The 21,781-nt window shown below is 44.9% G+C and overlaps 1 protein-coding gene and 1 pseudogene across 1 annotated transcript in view; both read left to right on the forward strand.

Moving 5' to 3' along the window:
- CHAT (choline O-acetyltransferase) overlaps window positions 1–11,804 on the forward strand; it is a 46,118-nt gene extending 34,314 nt beyond the window's left edge. Inside the window, exons 11-14 of the mRNA XM_021699909.1 lie at window positions 2,712–2,853; window positions 3,000–3,062; window positions 9,414–9,551; window positions 11,535–11,804. Of these exons, the coding sequence (XP_021555584.1) occupies window positions 2,712–2,853; window positions 3,000–3,062; window positions 9,414–9,551; window positions 11,535–11,804 (613 nt within the window). The remainder of the gene's footprint in view (window positions 1–2,711; window positions 2,854–2,999; window positions 3,063–9,413; window positions 9,552–11,534) is intronic.
- Window positions 11,805–14,218: 2,414 nt separating this feature from the next.
- Window positions 14,219–18,060, forward strand: LOC110589441 (annotated as a pseudogene).
- Window positions 18,061–21,781: the final 3,721 nt, after the last annotated feature.

Consider the following 21,781-nt stretch of genomic DNA (forward strand, 5'->3'; position numbering starts at 1 on the left):
ATCCCTGTCTCTCCTCTCCCACCTGTGACACCCCCCATGTCCGTCCTCCAGATGTCTCTCAGACCTACCCTCTGTCTTCCGTCTCCATGGCCACTGGCCCCTCCCCGGTCATCTCAGGCTTGCTTAGCCACAGCATGCTCCCCAGGGGCTCTGCTCCCACTCCCATCTTCATGAATCGTAAACCTTGAAATATGCAAATCAGCTTCTATCACTTACCACCTTGAACCCTCCCAATGGCTTCCCACCAGGTTTTAGAACAAAGTCCAGGCATAGAAAGGCTCCTTGTGAACTAGCCTCTGCTAGGGCCCTCCTCCCAAGCTCTCTCCCACCTCCAGCTCTTTACTCGGGCTGTGTCTCGGCCCCCCTCCCCACCCCACCCCCGCTGCTACCACCACTCTTCACACACCAGCTCCTCTGGCCCAGGTGTCAGCCCTCATAGGCCTTCCCTGCCCCCTTACCTAAAGCAGCCACCCCAGGCCCCCTCGCCACCCAACCTTCCAACCTGTCACATTGTGTTCTCTTTTTCTTTCATGGCAGTCATTGTTCACGTGAGCTACCTTGTTCATTGGTTTGTCGATTTTGTCTTCAAGACTGTCTCTCCCCAGCCTGACACTCTGGGTATCTCACACACCCGGCACAGAGTCACAGACATGAGAAGACACCACGGGAGTATTGTCTGGGGATGGCACAGTCAGGTGTGTGGTATAGAAAAATATCGTGGTAGCTCTGTGTCGGGCGAGGAGAGAAAGTAGACAGGGCAGGGAGGCCAACTGGTCTTTTGTAGGAGGCCAAAACTAAAATGCAAAGGAAATCATCCTCAAGACAAGGCTGGCTCCTGTTGGTTCTAGTGTTGCCGAAGCAACAGCTCATCAACTGGCACAGGACCCCACCAGGACCTGTTTTCACTTTGCAATATATGGGGGGAACATAAAGTGACCTTGCAATAAGGCCAGGGGAAGGAGGTCTCACTAACGAGCAGACAGCACCCGTGCGGACACGGCATCCCAGATCCCAGTGTCCTCCCGAGGGGCCATAACTCACAAGGAAAGGAAGTGGCTTCGGCCACTCGGAGCACTGGGACTCCTTGGGGGAGGCTGACGTCACCCCACGTGAGGTCTGTGCTCATTGTGGGGCCACGGAGACCTCGCCGACACTGAGCCACGGCAGGACCTGGTGTCTGGAACCGCAGTCGCCATTCTGGTACTGGCATGTGGTGGAGATGGGCCATGAGGTCAGGGTCCTCCAGGGGCTACTTCAGAGAGCATTTCAGTCCGAGAGCTGGGAGGGGCTAGCGGATCCTGCACAGAGCACAGCCTCCTCTACCCTCAAGTAATCTTTGTGGCACTGGACATGACCGGCAGTGGACATGGCCAGAGGCTCCCGGGCTCAGCAAACAGCCAAAATGGGATCTGCCTCTAGCTTCAGCAGAAGCCTGGAAGCTGCCTAGATTGGGGCTGATCAGTGACTAGCCAGTGATGGCATCTACTTTAGTGCTGGGCATGGCGTTTGCCTCCAGGGGCCATAGCGATGACAGGAAATGAGCTCCCTGCCAGAGTCCTTCCTCCCTGGGGAAATGAGACAGAAGTGTCCAGAAAGTTTATTCACCTTCTTGCTGAGTTACAGGGCCAAGCACTGTGCTGACTCCGACCCAGCCTTCCTTCACCTAGCGCTCCCCCATCACGGGAGATCCGTGCCCTGACAAGGCCAACATGCACGACCGTGACTTGTGTGTGATGTGCTGTCGCGGCCCCTCTGTGATTCTGTGTCTTCCTCCTCCCCACCCCCAACACCAAAGACTTTGCTGATGGGTGAGAAAGATGTGCGCCTGCCAGGTGTGCAAGCCTTGGAGGGCTCACTTGGTTCGCGTGCCTGAGGAAAGGACTTTCCCTGGCTGGGGTCGGAGCGGCTCCTGCCACAGACCTCAGGGAGGAGAGGCACAGCCATGGGGCCCCCGGGTCTGTTGGAAGCTCAGCTGCCCCCGGACAGGCGGGCCTGTGCCGCAGCTTCCACTCATGACCAGAAAGCCCCCTCCCGGATGTGAGGGCGATCTGGCTGCAACATCTGTCACCCCATTGATCGCCAGGGTTGATTCCGCTGATCTGGCTGGCTAGGCGGGTGTCCCCTTCCTCCCTCACCGCTCCATGTGCGTCCCTCCCGAAGCTGCGTGCTCGGTCAAAGAGGACGACCTTCCCCGATAGAGGAGGACCGTTCTTCGGCCAAGGGTATACGAGTAGCTGCACTCCCCTGCTAGAACCTCCAAACAAGCTCTCAAGAAAGCCCCCTCCCTGCCTCGACCCATAGGTCGCGCTTGAATTGTTCTAAATAAAACAGGATTCCCTCAAGGGTATGAATGATTATTTACACCATTATTCCATTCTGTGCTATTAATCAAAGACTCCCATCAGGTCTCAAAGAAAATTCTAGGTTTCCCACCAGACTGGGATTTTTTGAAAAGTCACCCGTCACTTCATTATTTTATATCCACACAGTGTCACCAGCTGATGAACGCGTACACAGCTCTCCCTATTAGCGACTCCCCGACACTCATCTTTGGGAAATCTCCTCTAGAATTCTATTAACATTAAAATGAAATACTAACCAAGTTGAGCCAGGACTGTAAAAATAAAGCCTGCAGAGGCTATTTTTCTTTCAATGTTTCTGGTTTCCTGAGACTGCGACGCCATCTGCCATTCATCTTCCATCTTCTGCAGGCTCCACGGGACACTCGTGCCCACCTACGAGAGCGCGTCCATTCGCCGGTTCCAGGAGGGCCGCGTGGACAACATTCGATCAGCGACTCCAGAGGCACTGAGTTTTGTAAAAGCCGTCACCGACCACGAGGCTGCTGTGCCGGTAAGTCCTGCTCCGCCTGAGGAGTCTCCAGGAGGCCAGCGAGGCAGCTCTGGGATTCCTGTCAGCTGGGCTCTGGGACAGCCTGCTCCTTTAGCTTGTTTGTCACTGAGTAGCCCTTTAGAGCCCCATCTCTGGTCTGTTGACAGGAGTCAGAGAAATTGCTGCTCCTGAAGGATGCCCTCCGAGCCCAGACTGAGTACACAGTCATGGTGAGTGATGTGGTGCCTCTTCTCAGGTGAACTCATGATGGTGGGCTCTGCCCAAAGCTGGGCCTGCCGGCACGGGGCCACATCCAAGACCTGGGTGAGAGCTGGGCCACCGAGCACCCAGCAACTTGGCAAAAGCCATGCCTCTCAGAGCCTTTTTCTTATTTTTAGAACCCAGGTAACACAGCACTCATTTTCACATGGATTTTTACAAGAATACCATGAATGGTCTTTGAAAAAACAGTAATGATAATAATAACACCAAACATGTATAGCACTTTACTGTTTATATAACAAGAAAGTCCAATGTGAGGGATGGCGGCCAATCCTGGCAAACTGTGGTGGCTCGCACATCTTGCGTGACTGCAGATGAGGCAGAATTTATTCCCACCTACGGCTGGGTTTGCTTTCTTATTTTCTGTCTATTTATGTTGCCTATGAATAAAAAAGGTCTCTGCTGAAAATTAATAGTGAAATCAAAATTTTATTTATTTTTACCTTTTTTTTTTTTTTTTTTAGAGAGAGAGAGAGCAGGGGAGGAGGGACAGAGGGAGAGAGAGAGAGAAAATCTTAAGTAGCCTCCATGCCCAGCGTGGAGCCCGGCACAGGGCTCGATCTCACGACCCTGAGATTATGACCAAAGCTGAAATCAAGAGTCAGGCGCTTAACCCACTGAGCAACCCAGGTGCCCCAAAATCAAAATTTTAAAGGAAATGTTCTCTTAGTTTAGGGAAATAGTTTATTTTCTAGCATGACAGAGCCATCATTTGCATACAAATAACAGAGAATAAACTACTACTTGGACTGGTGATCAATATATCAATTGAAAATGATTCTGATACAGTCTTTGAAGGAGCATATAACCTGTGAAGAGGGGTTGACCAAATTTCACTCTATATACTTGAAAACAAGTACAATGCATATCTGCGTTTTAGAACTAGCCAATGTAGACTTCTTTCCAATTCAGTTGCCAGGTCCTGAATTCATCTAAAGAGTTAAGTGTTCATTCTGTTTGGGGAAAGTCAAGCTCACTCTCACATATTGAGTGGGTATTTTTGGTTTTCCTGCTTAATGCCAGACAAGGTGCTGGGTGGTAGGAAATAAAAGATAAAGTCCATAAGCCCTGTCCTTCGGGAGTTTACTGAGTAGCTGGGAGGAAAAGCCCTTAAATGGTAAATCTTGTCCCATGTGAAAAGAGTCCTCAGGAAGTAGGAGAGAGCATGGAGGGGCAAGCTAGTTCCTCTGCTTGGGAAAGCCAGGAAGACTTCCCAGAATAAGTGGTGCTTGATATGAGACTTGAAGGATGAAGAGGTGCTTATCAGGTGGACATAGAAGGGAAGAATGGTCCCAGAAGGGAAGAGTACGTGCAAAGGCAGATAATCTTGAGAGAATAAGACACACTGGAGGAAAAGCAAGTAGTTCAGTGTGTGCAGCTTGCAAAGGACAGAGGAGCAGGGGAGCTTATGAGATGGGATTTTTCACTCACAAAGTTTACTCTGGTGACCAGGAAGAAGAAGGACTGGTTGGAGCAAGGGTGGTCTGCCAACACTCAGTGACACTAATTAGGAATCTATATAATATTTAGGTAGAGCTGAGATAAGGACTGAAATAGAGCAGGGGCAAGGGATTGAAGAGGTAGACACCAACTTCTGTTTAAACATGGTGGACACCAGGGTTTACTATTACTCCCTCTGAAATCCTCAAAAATATCAGCAAAGGGGTTTTTTTAAGCCATGAATACACTAGGCAAAGAGAGTGGGAAAGGAAGGGACAGCAAAGTTTTCAAGTTGGAAAATAGAATAGATGGCCAGTGACTTAGCAAACCAGAGGAACCTGAAATCCAAGCAAAGAGTAAGGGAGACCCAGGAGCCCAATGAATTGTTCTGCAGAACCTCAGAATGGCTCAGGTATTGGAGGCACCCACCAAAAGTACAGGTGTGTGCAGGGCTGAAAAGAAGAGGATTGTTTGATGATCTCTATAAGAAGCAGTCAGACCCTCAGTTCCTTTCCACTACCCCATGCAGCTAGGTGACTACCCTCCCCTTTCTCAATGGTAGGCTAGAAGCTTCTCCTCTGGAGAAGTTGAAGACAGGGGACTCTAGATTTGGGGAGATCAGGTAGAACTCAGGGAGGGTTAATCAAATTAAACAGGGTGATTAATCAAAGTCTACCTACTCAGCTCCAGGTACATTGGGAAGTACTTTTATTACCACCTCTCTCCAAGCATGAGATTAGAGGATTTCTCTGTGGTGAGACTGACCAGGCCAAGAGAACTAAATCACAGACACTGATAGCTGGGGTGCCCAATGAAATACCCAGCCAGTTCACCTCCCAGTGAGGTCTAGCAGATGGTAAGCACAGGCTTACACGTGTATCTTCTAATCATTTTTTTCAGTGCTTTATTCGGAAATATAAACAGGTAGCCATTAATCATCAGACATTGAGGAAAGCTGCTAACATAAGACACAAAAGCCAGTACAAATGTTTTTGTGTAGTTTTAAAATTTTTGCTTAATTTTAAAAAATAATTTAAGAGAGGGGCGCCTGGGTGGCTCAGTTGGTTAAGTGACTGCCTTCGGCTCAGGTCATGATCCTGGAGTCCCTGGATTGAGTCCCGCATCGGGCTCCCTGCTCAGTGGGGGGTCTGCTTCTCCCTCTGACCCTCCCCCCTCTCATGTGCTTGCTCTCTCTCATTCTCTCTCTCTCAAATAAATAAATAAAATCTTTAAAAAAATAATAATAATTTAAGAGAAACTTCAAGGAAATGAAAACAATGCAGGAAGCAGGAGAACATTTTTTAAAACTGTAATTGAGAGCCTCTGAACGATAATGAACTTATTAATAACATGAAACTAAAAAAAAAATCTTTTGGGGGGGCAATAAAAATAATTCTGGGGGGAAATATGGTAGAAAAAATGCAATGGGGGGATTGGGAGATAAAGCTGAAATAATCTTCCCAAAATGTCAACAAAACAAAGAAATGAAATATTGGACAGAAAAAAGGGCTCAGTATGGGAGAACCAAAATCCCAAGTAATTACATGTCCAGAAAGAGAAAATGGGGGTGGAGGGGAACAACAACAAAATAATTGAGGAAAATTCCTCAGAGTTGAAGGACATGAGCTTCCACATTGAGAGAGCCCACCATGTAACTTATAGATGTAATAGATGAAAACATTCATACCAAGGAAATTTCACAACACAAAGGTCAAAGAGAAGATCCTAAAATATCTCAGAGAGAGAAAAAAAAAAAAAAACAAGTACAAAGATCAGGAATAAAAGTGTAATTGGACTTCTCAACAACATCACTGGAAGGTGGAAGATAATGGAAAAATGCCTTCAAATTCTGAGGGAAAATGATTTGTGATGTATATTCCATACCCAGCTAAACTATCATCAACTTTGAAGACAGAAGACAGACATTTTCAGACAGACAAGTTCTCAAAAGTTTTACTTATTAAGCTTTCTTTCTTATCAAACTATTGGAGGATATAGACTACTAAAGTAATAGCTAAAACATAAAAGACGTCATAGGCTCCAAAAATCAGAAGATTCAACACAAGAAAGAGAGAAAGAGGGTGACAGTAAAAGGAGATCCCAAGTTGACAACTGTTCAGCAGACACAGGAACAATCAGTCCATAGAGAAGCAAGAAGAGGGGGCACCTGGGTGGCTCAGGCAGTAAAGGGTCTGCCTTTGGCTCAGGTCATGACCCCAAAGTCCTGGGATCGAGTCCCACATTGGGGTCCTTGCTCAGCAGGGAGCCTGCTTCTCCCTCTGCCTGCCATTCCCCCTGCTTGTGCGCGCTCTCTCTCTCTCTCTGTTAAATAAATAAATAAAATCTTAAAAAAAAAATGGAGAAGCAAGAAGTGAGAGGTGGAATGAAATTGACAAATTATCTGATTTATTTGAGTGTATTAAGAAAAGTTTTACACTTCTGGCTGAAAGTTTAAGAATCAATTAGTTATAGATACATAGAAAGCTAAGCAAGCGGGGGAAATCATAATTTAGTCATTTAAAAATCATCCCAATTCCAAGGAAAACAAAAGGTGAACAAGAAAGGAAATCTCAAAATACAGCCAAGACTCAGCTGTGAATACTTACATAATTATAATCATGTCAACACTGAATATAGCTGTTAAAACTGAGGAGTTAAACGTAACTCTAATGAGAGGATGGGAGAATGGAAGAATATTTGGGGAGCAGGAGTATGAAAGAGCCAAAGTTTCATCTTCTATAGAAAGAAGATATAGATAGAGCTGAAAAATGTAGTGAACGTGGTCTAAGACTGTTATTTAGAACTAAGACAATTAAATAGCTAAATTGGTTGCCTCTGTGGTGTGGGAATCAGACCTGGCAGAGTGACAGACGTCTTTAGCTTCTTCGGGATTTAAAGCTATATAAATATATGACTTTGGTAATAATTTAAATGTTTATGAAAGATTTAGAAAAATATCCTCTAAAGCATTGCCTTAGGGTTCAGCAGTGTTGACTATTTTAAGTTGATGAGAACAGCTAAATAAAAGAGATGGGGGTGAGAAGGAGAGGGCTATAAAAATGCTCTGAGGCAAATCCGGTGCCTGGTTGGCTGTGCGGGGTCAGGGCCAGGGGAAAGGAGCAAGGAGAGCTCCAACCTCTGGCAGCTGTATTTGGTCGCGGTAGTGGAGAAAGGACATCCCAGGGAAGGAGCAAGCGTGGTCCAGACACTCCCGCCCAGATTCTCACAACATCTTAGGCTTTTCCTTCACAACACGCATGCCCCCAGTGCCCTGTAGCATTGGGCACACAGTGAGCGCTCAAGTAAGCTTCCCTGAATGAATGAAAGACTGAACAATGAATCATTTTGCTCATGACTACTCGTGGCCTTAATCCAAACAGTCTGTTAAATCAACCCCAGTTGCTACAGTGAGCTGGAGGTGGTGAAGACGGGTGGGTAGCTGCTGCATAGAGCAGCTAGCCGCTTCTACAGACCTACACAAATCAGCGATTAAACAGAGGTAACCAGAGAACCTAGCAGCCCACCCACTTCATCGACGGGCTCAGAGTCCTTCCCCTCTGTCCTAATGGGACACGTCTAAAGTGAGCTGTGGTTATAGAACATGTCTTTCCAGACTATAATTAGGAGTATCTGAAGAGACTTAATGGGACACGTCTAAAGTGAGCTGTGGTTATAGAACATGTCTTTCCAGACTATAATTAGGAGTATCTGAAGAGACTGGGGCCTCCGAATCTTCTTTATGCATTCATTCTCCACTGAAAAAGAACGCTGTCAAATCCCAAAACGTGCCTTGTAAACTTGAACAGAATCCATTGTGATGGAGGTTTCCTCCTATGTGGGGCTTTAACAGCTAAGCGGCCGTCTTACATAAGCGTGAACGTGCCAAGCTTTACAATTATCCTGATGGGGACCCACAGGTTACTCCTATAGGTCGGAGGTGGCCCCCAAGTCTCCACCACTCCCAGAATTGCCCCAAATGAACATGTAATCCAAGCAAAACCAGTGTGTGTGCTACACACGCAGCCTCGAGTGGGGAGGAGATGAAATGGGTACCCTGGCCCCACCACCCCACTTCCAGCCATACCGCCTCTGAGTTTTGCCTACATAGACATCCTGGAGTCCCCACTGCTCTTATCTTAGCCTTTGATAAGAGTTCAAGTATCTTGTGATAAAAAGAAAAAAATCTTTCTTCGTTGAACAAGCTTTCCCCTTGTAAACATCAGCTGAGCCTCTGCTAAGATGTCTAGTTCCTGTCTCAGAATAATTTCTTAGGTTGTAAATCCAGTTTATTTGAAATGATCCTGAGCCCATGAAATAGCAACCAAGATTTAGGAACAGACCCTAATGTTCTCTATCGCTCATTCCTTGGACTCCTGCTAGAGGATAAAGTGTTGGTTGTGGTGAGAGTCTGCCCAGTGATAGCCGGGGAAACCCTTCCCCATGCCCTGACAGGGCCCAGCACCCATCCCTGCCCCCCAGACTCCTCGTCTACCTAAGGAAGTACTAGGGATGCCCAGCCCACCCCTCCCACTTAGAGGGGTCATACACAGTGTGTCGGCAGTGACCATGCTGGGGTTGAGAGGCAGGGGATACTCAGACTCACAGACCTTTAACGTGGGCATGCTCACTTTAGTCCATGCTCTGGACTCGCCCTGTGCACGTAGAAAAGGTCCGTGGAACACAGGCTGAGTGGTAGAGTGGTCAGTCCTGGGCGGCCACCCACACACGTTGTCCGCAGCAAGCACTGGGTAAGCGCAAGCTGGGGCCCTTGCAGTGGCCATCAGCATTGTGGGCTAGAGAAGGGGGGAGGGCACGGGAGCCCCTGTCTCATTTCCTGTTCTTTGTCCCCAACTACCCAGGCCATAACAGGGATGGCCATTGACAACCACTTGCTGGCGCTGCGGGAGCTGGCCCGGGACACATGCAAGGAGCTGCCCGAGATGTTCACAGATGAAACATACCTGATGAGCAACCGGTTCGTCCTCTCAACCAGCCAGGTACAGTGCGTCTGTCACCCAAGGGGCCACTTAGTGTAACCAGTGGGCTTTCTAAAAGGCCACTTAGCGTAGACCAGTGACTACAGCCCACTGGCTGGAGTCAGGCAAGTCCCAGCGGTGCTCCTTACCAGCTGCATGTCCTTTGGCAAAATGACCTGAATGCTCAGAGTGCTGGTTTCCCCACTGTCTAAATGGGTGTACTCGTGAACGCCACCCTAGCAGAGGAGGACTGGATGGGAACTGGTGCTCTAGCCACTATGCTCACCACCTTTCAATCTGTTACCTGCGGGGCGGCGTTCCACCGTGCCGGTCACAGGCTCTGAAGCCCGACAGGCCTAGAGTGAAGTCCTGGCTCAGCGAGAAGGGACGATTTGGGTAGAAAGCCTAGCTCAGTGCCTGGCATGGACCAGGCCCTCCAAACAGGTCACGGCCAATATTGCAAAGGGCTGCACGACCAACATCAGGTGATCAGCGGCCAGCCCAGCATCCCCTAAGCCCATTCTGTTGGAGGACCTCTGTGATAAAGACAGAATGAAATCCATTTGAGGGGCGCCTGGGTGGCTCAGTCGTTAAACGTCTGCCTTCGGCTCAGGTCATGATCCCAGGGTCCTGGGATCGAGCCCTGCATCGGGCTCCCTGCTCGGCGGGAAGCCTGCTTCTCCCTCTCCCACTCCCCCTGCTTGTGTTCCCTCTCTCGCTGTGCCTGTCTCTGTCAAATAAGTAAATAAAATCTTAAAAAAAAAAAAAAGAAAAGAAAAGAAAAGAAATCCACTTGAGAAGGGCAGCAGTTTAGGAAAGAAAAGAACCCCCCAAACGTCAGTTGACTAAAACTCCGCCTCTTCTGCTAAGAGCTGGATGTGGGCAATGAGAGGGGCTGATCAAGTTGTGTTTGAGGCTAAAAGCCCACTCAGTAATTTGATGTTGTCATTATGGCAGTGAGCACGCAGACGGGAGTAAACGAGGGCAGGGCACAACAACATAAATTCTTCAGGAAACCATCCATGGGCAAAAAGTGCTCTGGAACGGTTTTACGGCCTTCAGCTGTTGCACGGCAAATTTATCTGACAATGAGGTGACTCTATTAACAAGACTAATGGTTTGTTCTGCCCCATTAAAAAGGCCAGTGTCATTTCTGAAGGCCCAACTACACAGCGCCCGAAACCTTGGGTTAAAAAACAAACCCCACCCTGCAACTACCCAAGAATGTGTTCTGTTTTTCCCCTGAAGACCAGCTAAGAAAGTGAATTTGGGGTGTGGTGGTTTGGTGTTTTTTCTTTCTCCCAACTGGAAATGAACATTTATGGCTTGAATGCCTTCAGAGACACATTTTCCTGATTTGTGACCCTGGTTACAAAATCTCAGCGCTCTGAATTCAAAATGTATTAGGTGCATAAGGAAAACTCCAGTTGATGGCAATCTTTGAAATGCCCAATGCTAGGTAATTGTGCATGGCCGGGTTGTGGGGAGAAAATCAGACCAGCCAGGCAATCCTGACAGTAATTAAGGATGTGGGGAAAATTGACAGAGAAGACAGGCCAGATTTCCTTCTGTTGATAAATTACTCCCCCTGGGAAGCCATCGAACTGTGGGGTGCCGCCAGGGTACCATTCAGTAAATTACCCTGATTGCCTCAATGCCTCAAACAGCCCCCAGCTGAAGGAGACACTCAGCCTGAGACCAAGCACAGGTCACTCTGGGGGATTTTGACTCCACAAGTAGAGCAGATTTCCCACCAGGGAGTGGCTTATGGACCCTCTTCTTTGGATATTGTTGCAGTTAGATGGGTTTGTCTTGATGACTCTGGCTGTGGCCATCCATGCTGAAGCTATTGGTTCATTTGGTTAATTCAGTCAGACACCCAGGTGAAAAATAAAGAAGTAAATATCCTCTCGAGGCCTCGGGGTTGTTGAAACGCCCCGTATTCTAGCAAGTCCACAGGTTACTTTTCAGAATCAGCAGCTTCTGACCTGTCCTCTCCTCCAGGTGCCCACAACCATGGAGATGTTTTGCTGCTATGGTCCTGTGGTACCTGACGGGTACGGGGCCTGCTACAACCCCCAGCCAGAGAGCGTCCTTTTCTGCATCTCCAGCTTTCATGGCTGCAAAGAAACCTCTTCTACCAAGTTTGCGAAAGCAGTGGAAGAAAGCCTCACTGAAATGAGGGGCCTCTGCAGTCCGCCACAGTCTACAGTGGGCAAGCCACTGGCAACAAAAGAAAAAGCAACAAGGCCCATCGAGGGACACCAACCTTGACTCCTGCCACCTCCCCAAACCCAGCATTCTGCTGCCGCCAGACCCTGCCAAACCCCTACTCCCAACCCTCTCCCTAGCTTTCGGTAGCTCCCGTCCTCAGGGCCCAACCCAGAGACCACACGGAGGCATCATGCAAAGCAGGAGCATGAGGAGGAAAGTGTCCTTCATTAGGCATGGGGATTGTCCTTATTTGCCAAGCTGCCCTTTGGCCTGTGTACTGGGAAGTAAGCCCAGCCTGGCTCTGAGGTAGCCTTGGGGAGGTGGGCAAGTCTACACCACCTTCCCTCCATGGCCTCAGAAGCTTAATGGGGGTGTTTGCTTCTCTAGCAGGACCTAGTGTGTCCAGGTGATGTTTTGCCCAACAAAAGAATGAGTCACCCTATTACATGCAGTGTACCTACATGAATCACAAAGAAAGAGGCTAACCCCAGGTCAATACCTCTTTTCTTTGGGGGAGGAGTGGGGGGCATTGCTTTCAGATCTGAAGCAGTGTGATCATGACATTCAGGATGGCCGTACGGGGCTGGAAACACCCCGTCCCCTCCACACACACACACACACACACACACACACACACACACACACAGAGTTAATTTAAAATACAGTGACTCAGGCCCCAAAACACATTTCTCCTTTCATCTCCCAGGGGCAGCCTTCCATTGAGTTCGGGAAAATCTGGTCCTGCTCTTCTGAGAGGGTGGAAAAAGAATCATCCACCATTGCGCGGGCATCGTGTCGCCTGGCCTCCCGGGGGGCATCAGCGACAGTCCAGGATGAGTAAACAGCACAATGCCCGCCAAGCAGCAGGGATGGAGGGAGGACCAGTCCACTTCCCCAAGAATCCTGCCACTCGCATTTCTTCTGGTTGTTTCCCCACTCCCCTTCACGGGAATCATACCCCTTAAAGGTGATCTGCCTTCTAGAGGAGAAGAGAGAGGGTTGCTTTGGGGATTTTCTGTCGTTGTTGCTTATTTGTTTTGTTTTATTCATTCTTAAGAGAGGCTTCTAAGAAAGCCACTGTGACATTAATTTCAGAAAATGATCTCAGCAGCCCAAGCAGGACACCTGCGGATAGCAGGTGGAGGATGTTATCTAGGGATTCTAACTAAACCCCATGTGGACAAGCACAGAGCAGGGCTCTCCCTGGCCTGGCAGAGGGGAGGGGGAGCAGGTTTGTGGAGACAGCTGGTGGGGAGCAGGGCCAGGAGGAGGGAATAGCTATGTCCAGGGTCAGCCCTGTTGGAGGGGCAGGCCGTGCACAGAGCCAAAGTTAAGAGGTTGTGATCATCAAAGAGATATGAAAAGCACTTCCCATTGGGGAATATTTTTATGGTAAATCTAAAAAGGCAAAGGAGTGGGAAAGCAACCAGAAAATCAAAACTGCAAATAGCTGAGACAGCCTGTCTCTGTCCAGAGGAGGTACAGAACTTGACTCTTGCCACTGAGTTCTGCTGTGCAACCTGCAGGGGAGTCCTGACAAAGCCCCCTCGCCCCACTTGCACTGCACTCTGGCCCAGGGACCCTGCACAGGTCCCTCTGGGCCACTGTGCAAGCTTTCTGCACTTTGACCTCTACTGAAGGAAGGGCTGAGATGGGGGCAGCTGGCGTTACGAACTTTGCTCAGTTCTTTGAAAACACAAACAGGCCCAAGCAGTAAATTCCTTGAGCCCTGGTTTTAGATTGAGGGTTTCTGTTGGATGATCTGGGAGATCCTGGCACTGCCCTTCAAAATCATTGGTCTCTAGGTCCATAGTCCTTCCACAGATGTCCTCCTTCCGGCCCCCTTGGGAAGTTGCAGCCCAGGAGTCTTGGGAATATCTGGGGAACTGCTGTCCCCCTGCTGTAAGTTGACCCAAAGCCACTTGTCTCTTCAAATGACCACAGTACAGATCTGAGTTCTCTTCTGGTTTCCTTCCATGGATTTCTGGGCAGACAGAGAGCTCTGGTTTGGAGGTCAGGTAACCCCATTGACCTTAACCAAGAGACTTAAATGCCCAGAGACTCAATTCCCTCCATCATCAAATGGGGACAAGAACGTCCCGACCTTGCAAGGCTGTGAGGATTGTAGAGCACATGTGTAAAGGGCCTTGCACAAGCAGGTGGGGACACTGGTGTCCACCGTCAGGTTGATGTTACCCCAGCGGGCCCTGTTCAAGTGAATTTGTTTTGAAATTTTTACACTGATTTGAAAGAACCAAACTCACATGTATCATTCTCTGAGCATAGGGGAAAGGAAACTGACTCTGTATATTCAGATATCAACCATACACTGTGAGGGCTTCAAGAAGTGTAGGACTGTGTACATTTGGCAGGAGGGAACACCTCCTCTTTCTGAGGAAGAATCTGGAAGCTGGTCTTCCCCCTCCAAGAACAGGTGGATGCACTGAGTCTTTATGCAAAGGCAATGCTGAGCCATGGCCATGAGCATCTCGGGGGGGGATCCTGGTAATGGAGACTGTTCCAAGTGTTCCCAAAGAGATGGAAAATGAAACCTGGAGACAGTCACTTTGGGGCAGTGATGCATAATAAACATGCTTTTGGCCACCTTACAATACTGCTAAGTTGCCAAAATATATAAAGTTGACATTTGAGTTCTATTTTTATAAAATTGTTCTAGATTTATGGCAATATATACATGTGTATTTATAGCCTTCCAATTTTAAGTTATAGTTTTGTGCTTTAAAGAAATATATGTATGACTAAAGAACTGTATATCGAAAGCACTATATTCAAAATATCTAAAGACCATAAGTCCGTATTCAATAAAAAGTAATGCCAAGAAAGATGGTGGTAGCCATTGTTTCTAAATAGAAATCGTATACAGATTTTGTTATAAGTTCTGTGAACCGGGCCAACGATTCGTTTGGCATTGTCTGAGGTCTGTCGGCAGCAATGGTGGATGTCTGAAAGATACAGGGGACAGGAGGGAAAGGGAGGAAGGAATTTAGTCTCTCCTCGTGTGTGGCATGGGGAAAGGGTGAGGGGCAGAGAGGCTTCACAGGCTGTTTGTGATCAGGTCGGCCTGCACAAACATGCATAGAGAGAATGGAGCGGAGGGAAAAGCACCAGGCTCAGAGATGGGCTGTCTGGACAATAAATCCAGTTCTGTCTCTAACTTTGGGGATCTCTAACTTCACCTCTCTAGCCCTATTTCTTCATCTGTAAAATGAGGATGTTGATATCAGCACCACCCACTGCCAGGGTTGTGGTGAGCTGACATAGATGATCCTTGTTTGAAAACTTAGAAAGTGATGTCAAAGCGTCTTACTGCAGACTCAGGTCCCTGCACACAGGCTGCTTCCAGCTGCAAGACTCCCTCTGCAGCCATAAAAATCCATAGAACCGGAACCGAGTTTCCTCCAAATGGAAGCCCAAATGCTTTCCAATCAGAGCCTAAAAGGAACCTTAAAGTGTATGAATTTGTGTCACTGGGATGCAGAAGAGGCATTATCCAAAAAGATAATGGCTAAGAATATTCCAGGAGGAATGGTGGAGTTAGAAAGGAACAAGATCCAAGTAATGCGGGTTTACTCTTATTTATCATGTATATCACACGTGGCCCTAAAATAACAAAATGAAGACAATAGACAGAGAAGGGTACAAACAGGCAAGCCAGCCCCCAACATACAAAATAATGCAACCCCTCCTACTTGTCTCTGGAAGTCCTGTGGGGTGGATGTTGGCACATTTAGCCAAAAAGGTGAAGAGTCCCTCCCACACAAACATCCAGAAGTTCCCAAATTAATCCTAAGCCGTTCTCCTTGGTGGGGGGGGGGAGAACCAGTGCCTTGCTTTCCCTTCATAAATTCAGCCGATCTCCCTCCTTTTATATTTCTCTGAGTTTTCCTTCCAAAGAGGCCTCTCGAGTCTGCAGGATGAACAATAAGCCATCCCTGGGAAAAGCTGGCCTCATATCACATAAGAGGACCTTTCTAAAAGCTGTTCTCCCTGTTTCCTAAAGACCAGCTCTCTCCTTGTTCTATTCCTACTGTTTTTCCATCTCCTTGTGGGATTTCACTTCCTATTTCTGTCCCTCATATGTCATTGGACACCCAGAGTTCTGTCCTTGATCTCTATTTCTTATATTAAGGAGCAGCAAAATGGGAGACTGAACGGATGCAGAAGGGTCCCCCCCACCTATAAAAACATATGCACAAAGAGAAAATTTTTTTAACTATATAATCAAGTTCAAAAGAAAGAAAATAAATCTTCACATTACAGAAAAAAGAAGAATGTCCAAAACAGAGCAGTGAGCAGGAGCTAAAGTTGTGTCAGACCAGACACAACTCCAGTGGCTGATAGGATTTACCACCCCTGCAAGTTTAGAGAACATGACCTCAGCCCCTGCAAGGCGGGAGATGGAGCTAAACTCTGCACAAAACCAGAACCTCATAGAGGTGTCCCAATCCTTAAAAGAAAAAAAAAATTAAAAAACTAGAAAAACTCTTCCCATCAGCCCAGGGGAGCATTGAGGAACAAATTTATAAATTTGTGCCATCTGTATAATACATTATATGTTAAAAAAAAAAAAAGAAGAAGAAGAAGAAGAAGAAGATAGCAGGAAGGAAAGAATGAAGGGGGGGATTGGAGGGGAGATGAACCATGAGAGACTATGGACTCTGAGAAACAAACTGAGGGTTCTAGAGGGGAGGGGGTGGGGGGATGGGTTAGCCTGGTGATGGGTATTAAAGAGGGCACGTTCTGCATGGAGCACGGGGTGTTATACGCAAACAATGAATCATGGAACACTACATCAAAAACTAATGATGTAATGTATGGTGATTAACATAACATAATTAAAAAAACCAAATCAAGAGAAAAAAAATTTGTGCCATTTGTAGATGTGCAGTCTGAGTTTATACAACTTATTTGTAAAGCAAGAATTCTAAGCCAATAATTTTTTTTTTTTTAATTGCCTGGGTCAGTAAGATCCAAAGGGCCACAGCAGAATCAAATCCAAAACCACCACTTTCCACAACCCTGGAAACACCAAACATCCAGACAGAGAAAACGCTCTATTAAAGATGAGCTCACAGTCAGAAAATACAAATGGCTCACAGGAGCATAGGAGGGAAAGCAGCAGATAAAACAAACAGGAGAATCAATAACACAAAGACCGGAGAGAATAGATGAGTCAGAGAGAAGCTATAAAATCGATATGCTTAACATTATAAAGAAATAAAAATACAGGGAAGATACATGTAGAAGTTCAGGAAGAAGAGATTAGAGAGAATGGGGGAAAGCACTATTCAAAGAGGAAATCATTAGGAATATTCCAGAATCAAAGAAATATGTTATTCTAAAATTCTTGGGTCAAAGAAGGAATAATAATGGAAATTTAGAGATACTTCGATCAAAATGATAATAAAGATACCATATATCAAAGCCTCTGGGATACAGCAAAACTGATGCTTTGAGGAAAATTTTTACCTTAAAATACTTACATCAGAAAAGAAGCAAGACTGAAAATTGATGAGCTAAGTGTAAATTACAAAGTAAGAAAAAGAGTCAGACAGTAAACTCAAGGAAAATAGAAAGAACAGTAAACTCAAAGAAAGTAACAAAGGTAAGACAACTGTTAATGAAGGAGAAAACAAAAAATAACTGAGAAGCTAACCAAAGGAAAAGTGGGTTCTTTGACCACACACTCGGTGGAGGCTGGGGAGCCGAGCCAGAGTCAGGGCCAGGACAGTGGTAACCATTGGACTGACCATTGCTGCTGTAGGATTTGAGACCATTATGTCTGGCAAGCTGTGGAACATATGGAGCCTCAAGTAAAACTAGTTTTTCAAAATCTACCCAAATCTGCCTCCAGTGGTGGCTATAATAGAGATGTGTTTGAACCCAAAATGACGAAGTGAGAAGCAGCATTAATACTAGGCGTAAGCTAGTTACCCCTGGGTGACCAGTCGGGTAAGGGTCTGCCTTCGGCTCAGGTCATGATGCCAGGGTCCTGGAATCGAGGCCCACATCGGACTCCTTGCTCAGTGGGGAACCTGCTTCTCCTTCTGCCTCTGCCTGCCACTCTGCCTTCTTGTGATCTCTCTCTCTATCTCTCTGTCAAATAAATAAATAAAATCTTTTTAAAAAATTTTAAAAAATACTAGGCATAAGTCCTACTGCCAATAAAGGAAAAATAGGAGATGTTCACTGATGAATTATGCTTTTAAATCACCCAGACAAGGGAGGATCTCCTTATATAGCAGCCCAAATCAATGAAGCTAAAGATTTACAAGAAGGTCAAGCTAAAAATTGAAGTAAGTGTGTGATGAATTTTAAGTTCTTCTTAGTTTAGGTATACTAGTGCTAGCTTTTTATAATAGACTGCCTCAAAGCTACAAATGTTAAAGATGATTTAACACAGGCTAAAACAAAGCTTTGGTATAAGTTTCTTCTTTTGAGTATTTATTTTATCTTATTTTTTTTAGAACATCGTTTGTTGTTTTTTTAAAAAAGATTTTATTTATTTGACAGAAAGAGACACAGCGAGAGAAGGAACACAAGCAAGGAGGAGGGTCAGAGGGAGAGGGAGAAGCAGGTTTCCTGCAGAGCAGGGAACCTGAGGCGGGGCTCAATCCCAGGACTCCAGGATCATGACCTGAGCCGAAGGCAGACGCTTAAAGACTGAGCCACCCAGGCGCCCGAATTTGAGTATTTTTTTTTAAAGATTTTATTTATTTATTTGACAGAGAGAGACAGCGAGAGAGAGGGAACACAAGCAGGGGGAGTGGGAGAGGGAGAAGCAGGCCTCCCGCCGAGCAGGGAGCCCAATGCAGGGCTCAATCCCAGGACACCAGGATCACGACCTGAGCCGAAGGCAGACGCTTAACGACTGAGCCACCCAGGCGCCCCTCGAATTTAAGTATTTTAAATCAGCTTATAGAATATTTGGAGATTTAACACTCAGAAATTATGGATAAATACATACGATTTGAATAGAAATATTGTTCATTATTCTTTTAGCAAATAATTTGTTACATACTTCAAGGCAAAATGAATGCAATAGTCGCTGGCTTTCAAGGAGCCCCCAATCTAATGGGATACTGATAAACTCATAATTAAAATATAATGTGATAAATATTTTTTAAAGTTGGTTCTTTGAAAAGAATAACAAAATAGACAAGTCTCTGGTAAAACCAATAAAAAAAGAGAGAAATTCAGAAATAAATAATATAATGAATAAAAGGTTGCTACAGCTACAGTAGATATCATAATGATAACCAGAAAATATATCAACTACTTTATGCCAGTAAATATGAAAACTTAGATAAAAATTCTAGGAAAATATAACTTTCTAAAACTAATGAAAGAATAAATAAAATTTCTGGACAGCCTTATAAATAAATGAGCTGAGACAGTAATTTAAAATCTTCCCACTTAGAAAAGAAAGTAGGGAGGAAGATGTAAAATACTGGAGACATGTCCTAGCAAACATTCAAAGTGGTCTTTCAATTGTATATAAAATCAATAAGGGGATATTCCCTCTTTTTATATACTCCCTTATTTATTATTCTTTGAAGGTAGTATAACGTTAATATCCAAACCAGACTTGGATATCCAATAACGAAAAACTAAAGGTCCATTTTCTTCATGCATAAATATCTAGAAATCCTAAATGAAACAGTAGCAAACAAATTCTAACAGTATATAAAAAAGATAATACACCCATGACCCACTCAGGTTTATCCAAGAATGCAAGGTAGTTTAATATTAGATGATGAACACCGGGTGATGTATGGAAGTGTTGAATCACTATATTGTACACCTGAACCTAATATGACACTGTATGTTAAGCAACTGAAATTAAAATAAAAACTTAAAAAAAAAGAAAATAGCTAAATGTTATTTACTCATGAACAGCTTAAAGAATAAAAATATAGGACCACTCTAATAGATCATTAAAATGCATTCAGTAAAATTCAACAGGCATTCATAATTTTTTTAAAACCCATTGTAAAAGGAAGTAGAAAAGAAATTAGCTTGACATAGAACATCTACATAAAACATACAATATACATCATCCTAAAAAGGGAAATGTAGAATAAAGAGAGGATATGCACTATTTCCACTTCTATTCATCATTGCACTAGAGGTTCTAGTTTGTGCAATAAAATAAGAAGAAAAAGAAAGAAAGGCTTAATAAAAGAAAAAAGCTATCATCATTTGCAGATGATCACAATCAATTGCTTGTGATTGTCCATATAGAAAATCCAAAAGAATCTGTAAATAAATTAACAAATCAATTAAAAAGATCAAGGTTGCTTATATAAAATCAAAATATAAAAGTCAATTTTATTTTATACACCAGTAACAAACAATAGAATCACAATACAAAATATGTGATTTATAATAGAACCTAGCAATAGATCTAACAAAAGACATAAGATCTATATACAGATAATTATAATTATAATACAGATATCAATGTATTGAAAGAAGATCTAAATAAAGGAGAGGTATTTCAAGCTAATGAATATGAAGGCCTTAGAAAGATGTTAATTTTCCCCAAATTGATCTCTAGATTCAATGTAACTCCAGCAAAACTCTCAACAGGGAATCTTCTGCCTCTGATAATAGTAGACTAGTTAATTCAGACGAAGCTTCCTACAGAAGACATCTTTAAAAATCTGGCATGTATGTATATTTTTTAAAGATTGATTGATTGATTGATTGATTGATTTGAGAGAGAGAGAGGGAGCAGGGGAAGAGGCAGATGGAGAGGGAAGGAGAGACTCTCAAGCAGACTTCCCACTGTGTGGAGCCCAACATGAGGCTCAATGCCACGACCCTGAGATCATGACCTGAGCTGAAACCAAGAAGCAGATGCTCAACCAACTGAGCCACCCCGGTGCCCCTGGCATATATATTTTTTTAAATCTTCTTAAAATCATAAAAGAGCTTACTAGATCAAGATCAGCATAGCACTGGAGATGCTTTACTCTGGGGCTATTTAGTGATCTTGACTAGGCAACCTAGAAGATGAGATGCAATTTTTGAGTCTTTGCAGTTAGGCATACAAAAGTTGGAGTCCAACACTGCCCAGGGGGAATCCTGGCAAGCTACCACCCTCTTTGGGGCAGGAATGAGGATAAAATATAAATGAACCAACCTCCACATGGCCTGCAGCCCAGTTTCAAGCCATCTGGATGGCTCAGATAATCTCAAGCCTGAAATTGTATGAAGATGATCTTGGGTTGCTGGTGTTACCAGGAACTGGCAAGCAGTGAAAAAAAAAAAAAAAAGTCTTCTATAGAGGAAGATAACTTCACCCTTGGCCTCAAATTGTTCCTACAAATAATTTTTCTAAAAAATATCCAGTACACAATTAAAGTAAACCAAGAACTCTAGACAAAATAAGCAGACACCAGCAGAAATTACAACAGAAACAGACATGCGGGGTCTCCAGATAGTGGAATTCTCAAACACAGACTACAAAATAAGTATCTTTACTATGATCAAGAAGATAACCTCAAACCTAAAAAACTTGGCAAGAAACTGAGAACTGTAAAAAGTGGCACAGCAGATTTGAAAAAGGATCAAACTAAAATTCTAGAATTAAAGAAATAAATAACTGAAAAAAAAAAAAACAACCATATTGATGACTTTAATAGCAGTTAAGACATGGCTACAGAGAAAATTAGCAAACTGGATTATCAGTACAAATGAATGATGTATGAACACATATATACATATAATCCAAAAGAAGAATGAAAAGAGAAAAACACAGAAGAAAAGAGATGTAAAGAATACGATCAGAAGGTATAACATATATTTAACTGAAGTCCCTGAAAGGTGAGAAAGTGGAACCAGAAGCAATATGAGAAGAGATAATGACCCACATTTTTCCAAAAACAGATGAAGGACTTAAATTCAGTTTCAAGTATCTCAACAAATCCCAGGCAAGATAAATAAAAAGAAACCTATAGACAGGCACCTTACAAGGGTTTCCAGCCTCCTCCACCCCTGGCTTGCCTGGG

The sequence above is a fragment of the Neomonachus schauinslandi genome, chromosome 6 (genome assembly GCF_002201575.2).
Source record: "Neomonachus schauinslandi chromosome 6, ASM220157v2, whole genome shotgun sequence".
Lineage (NCBI taxonomy): Eukaryota > Metazoa > Chordata > Mammalia > Carnivora > Phocidae > Neomonachus > Neomonachus schauinslandi.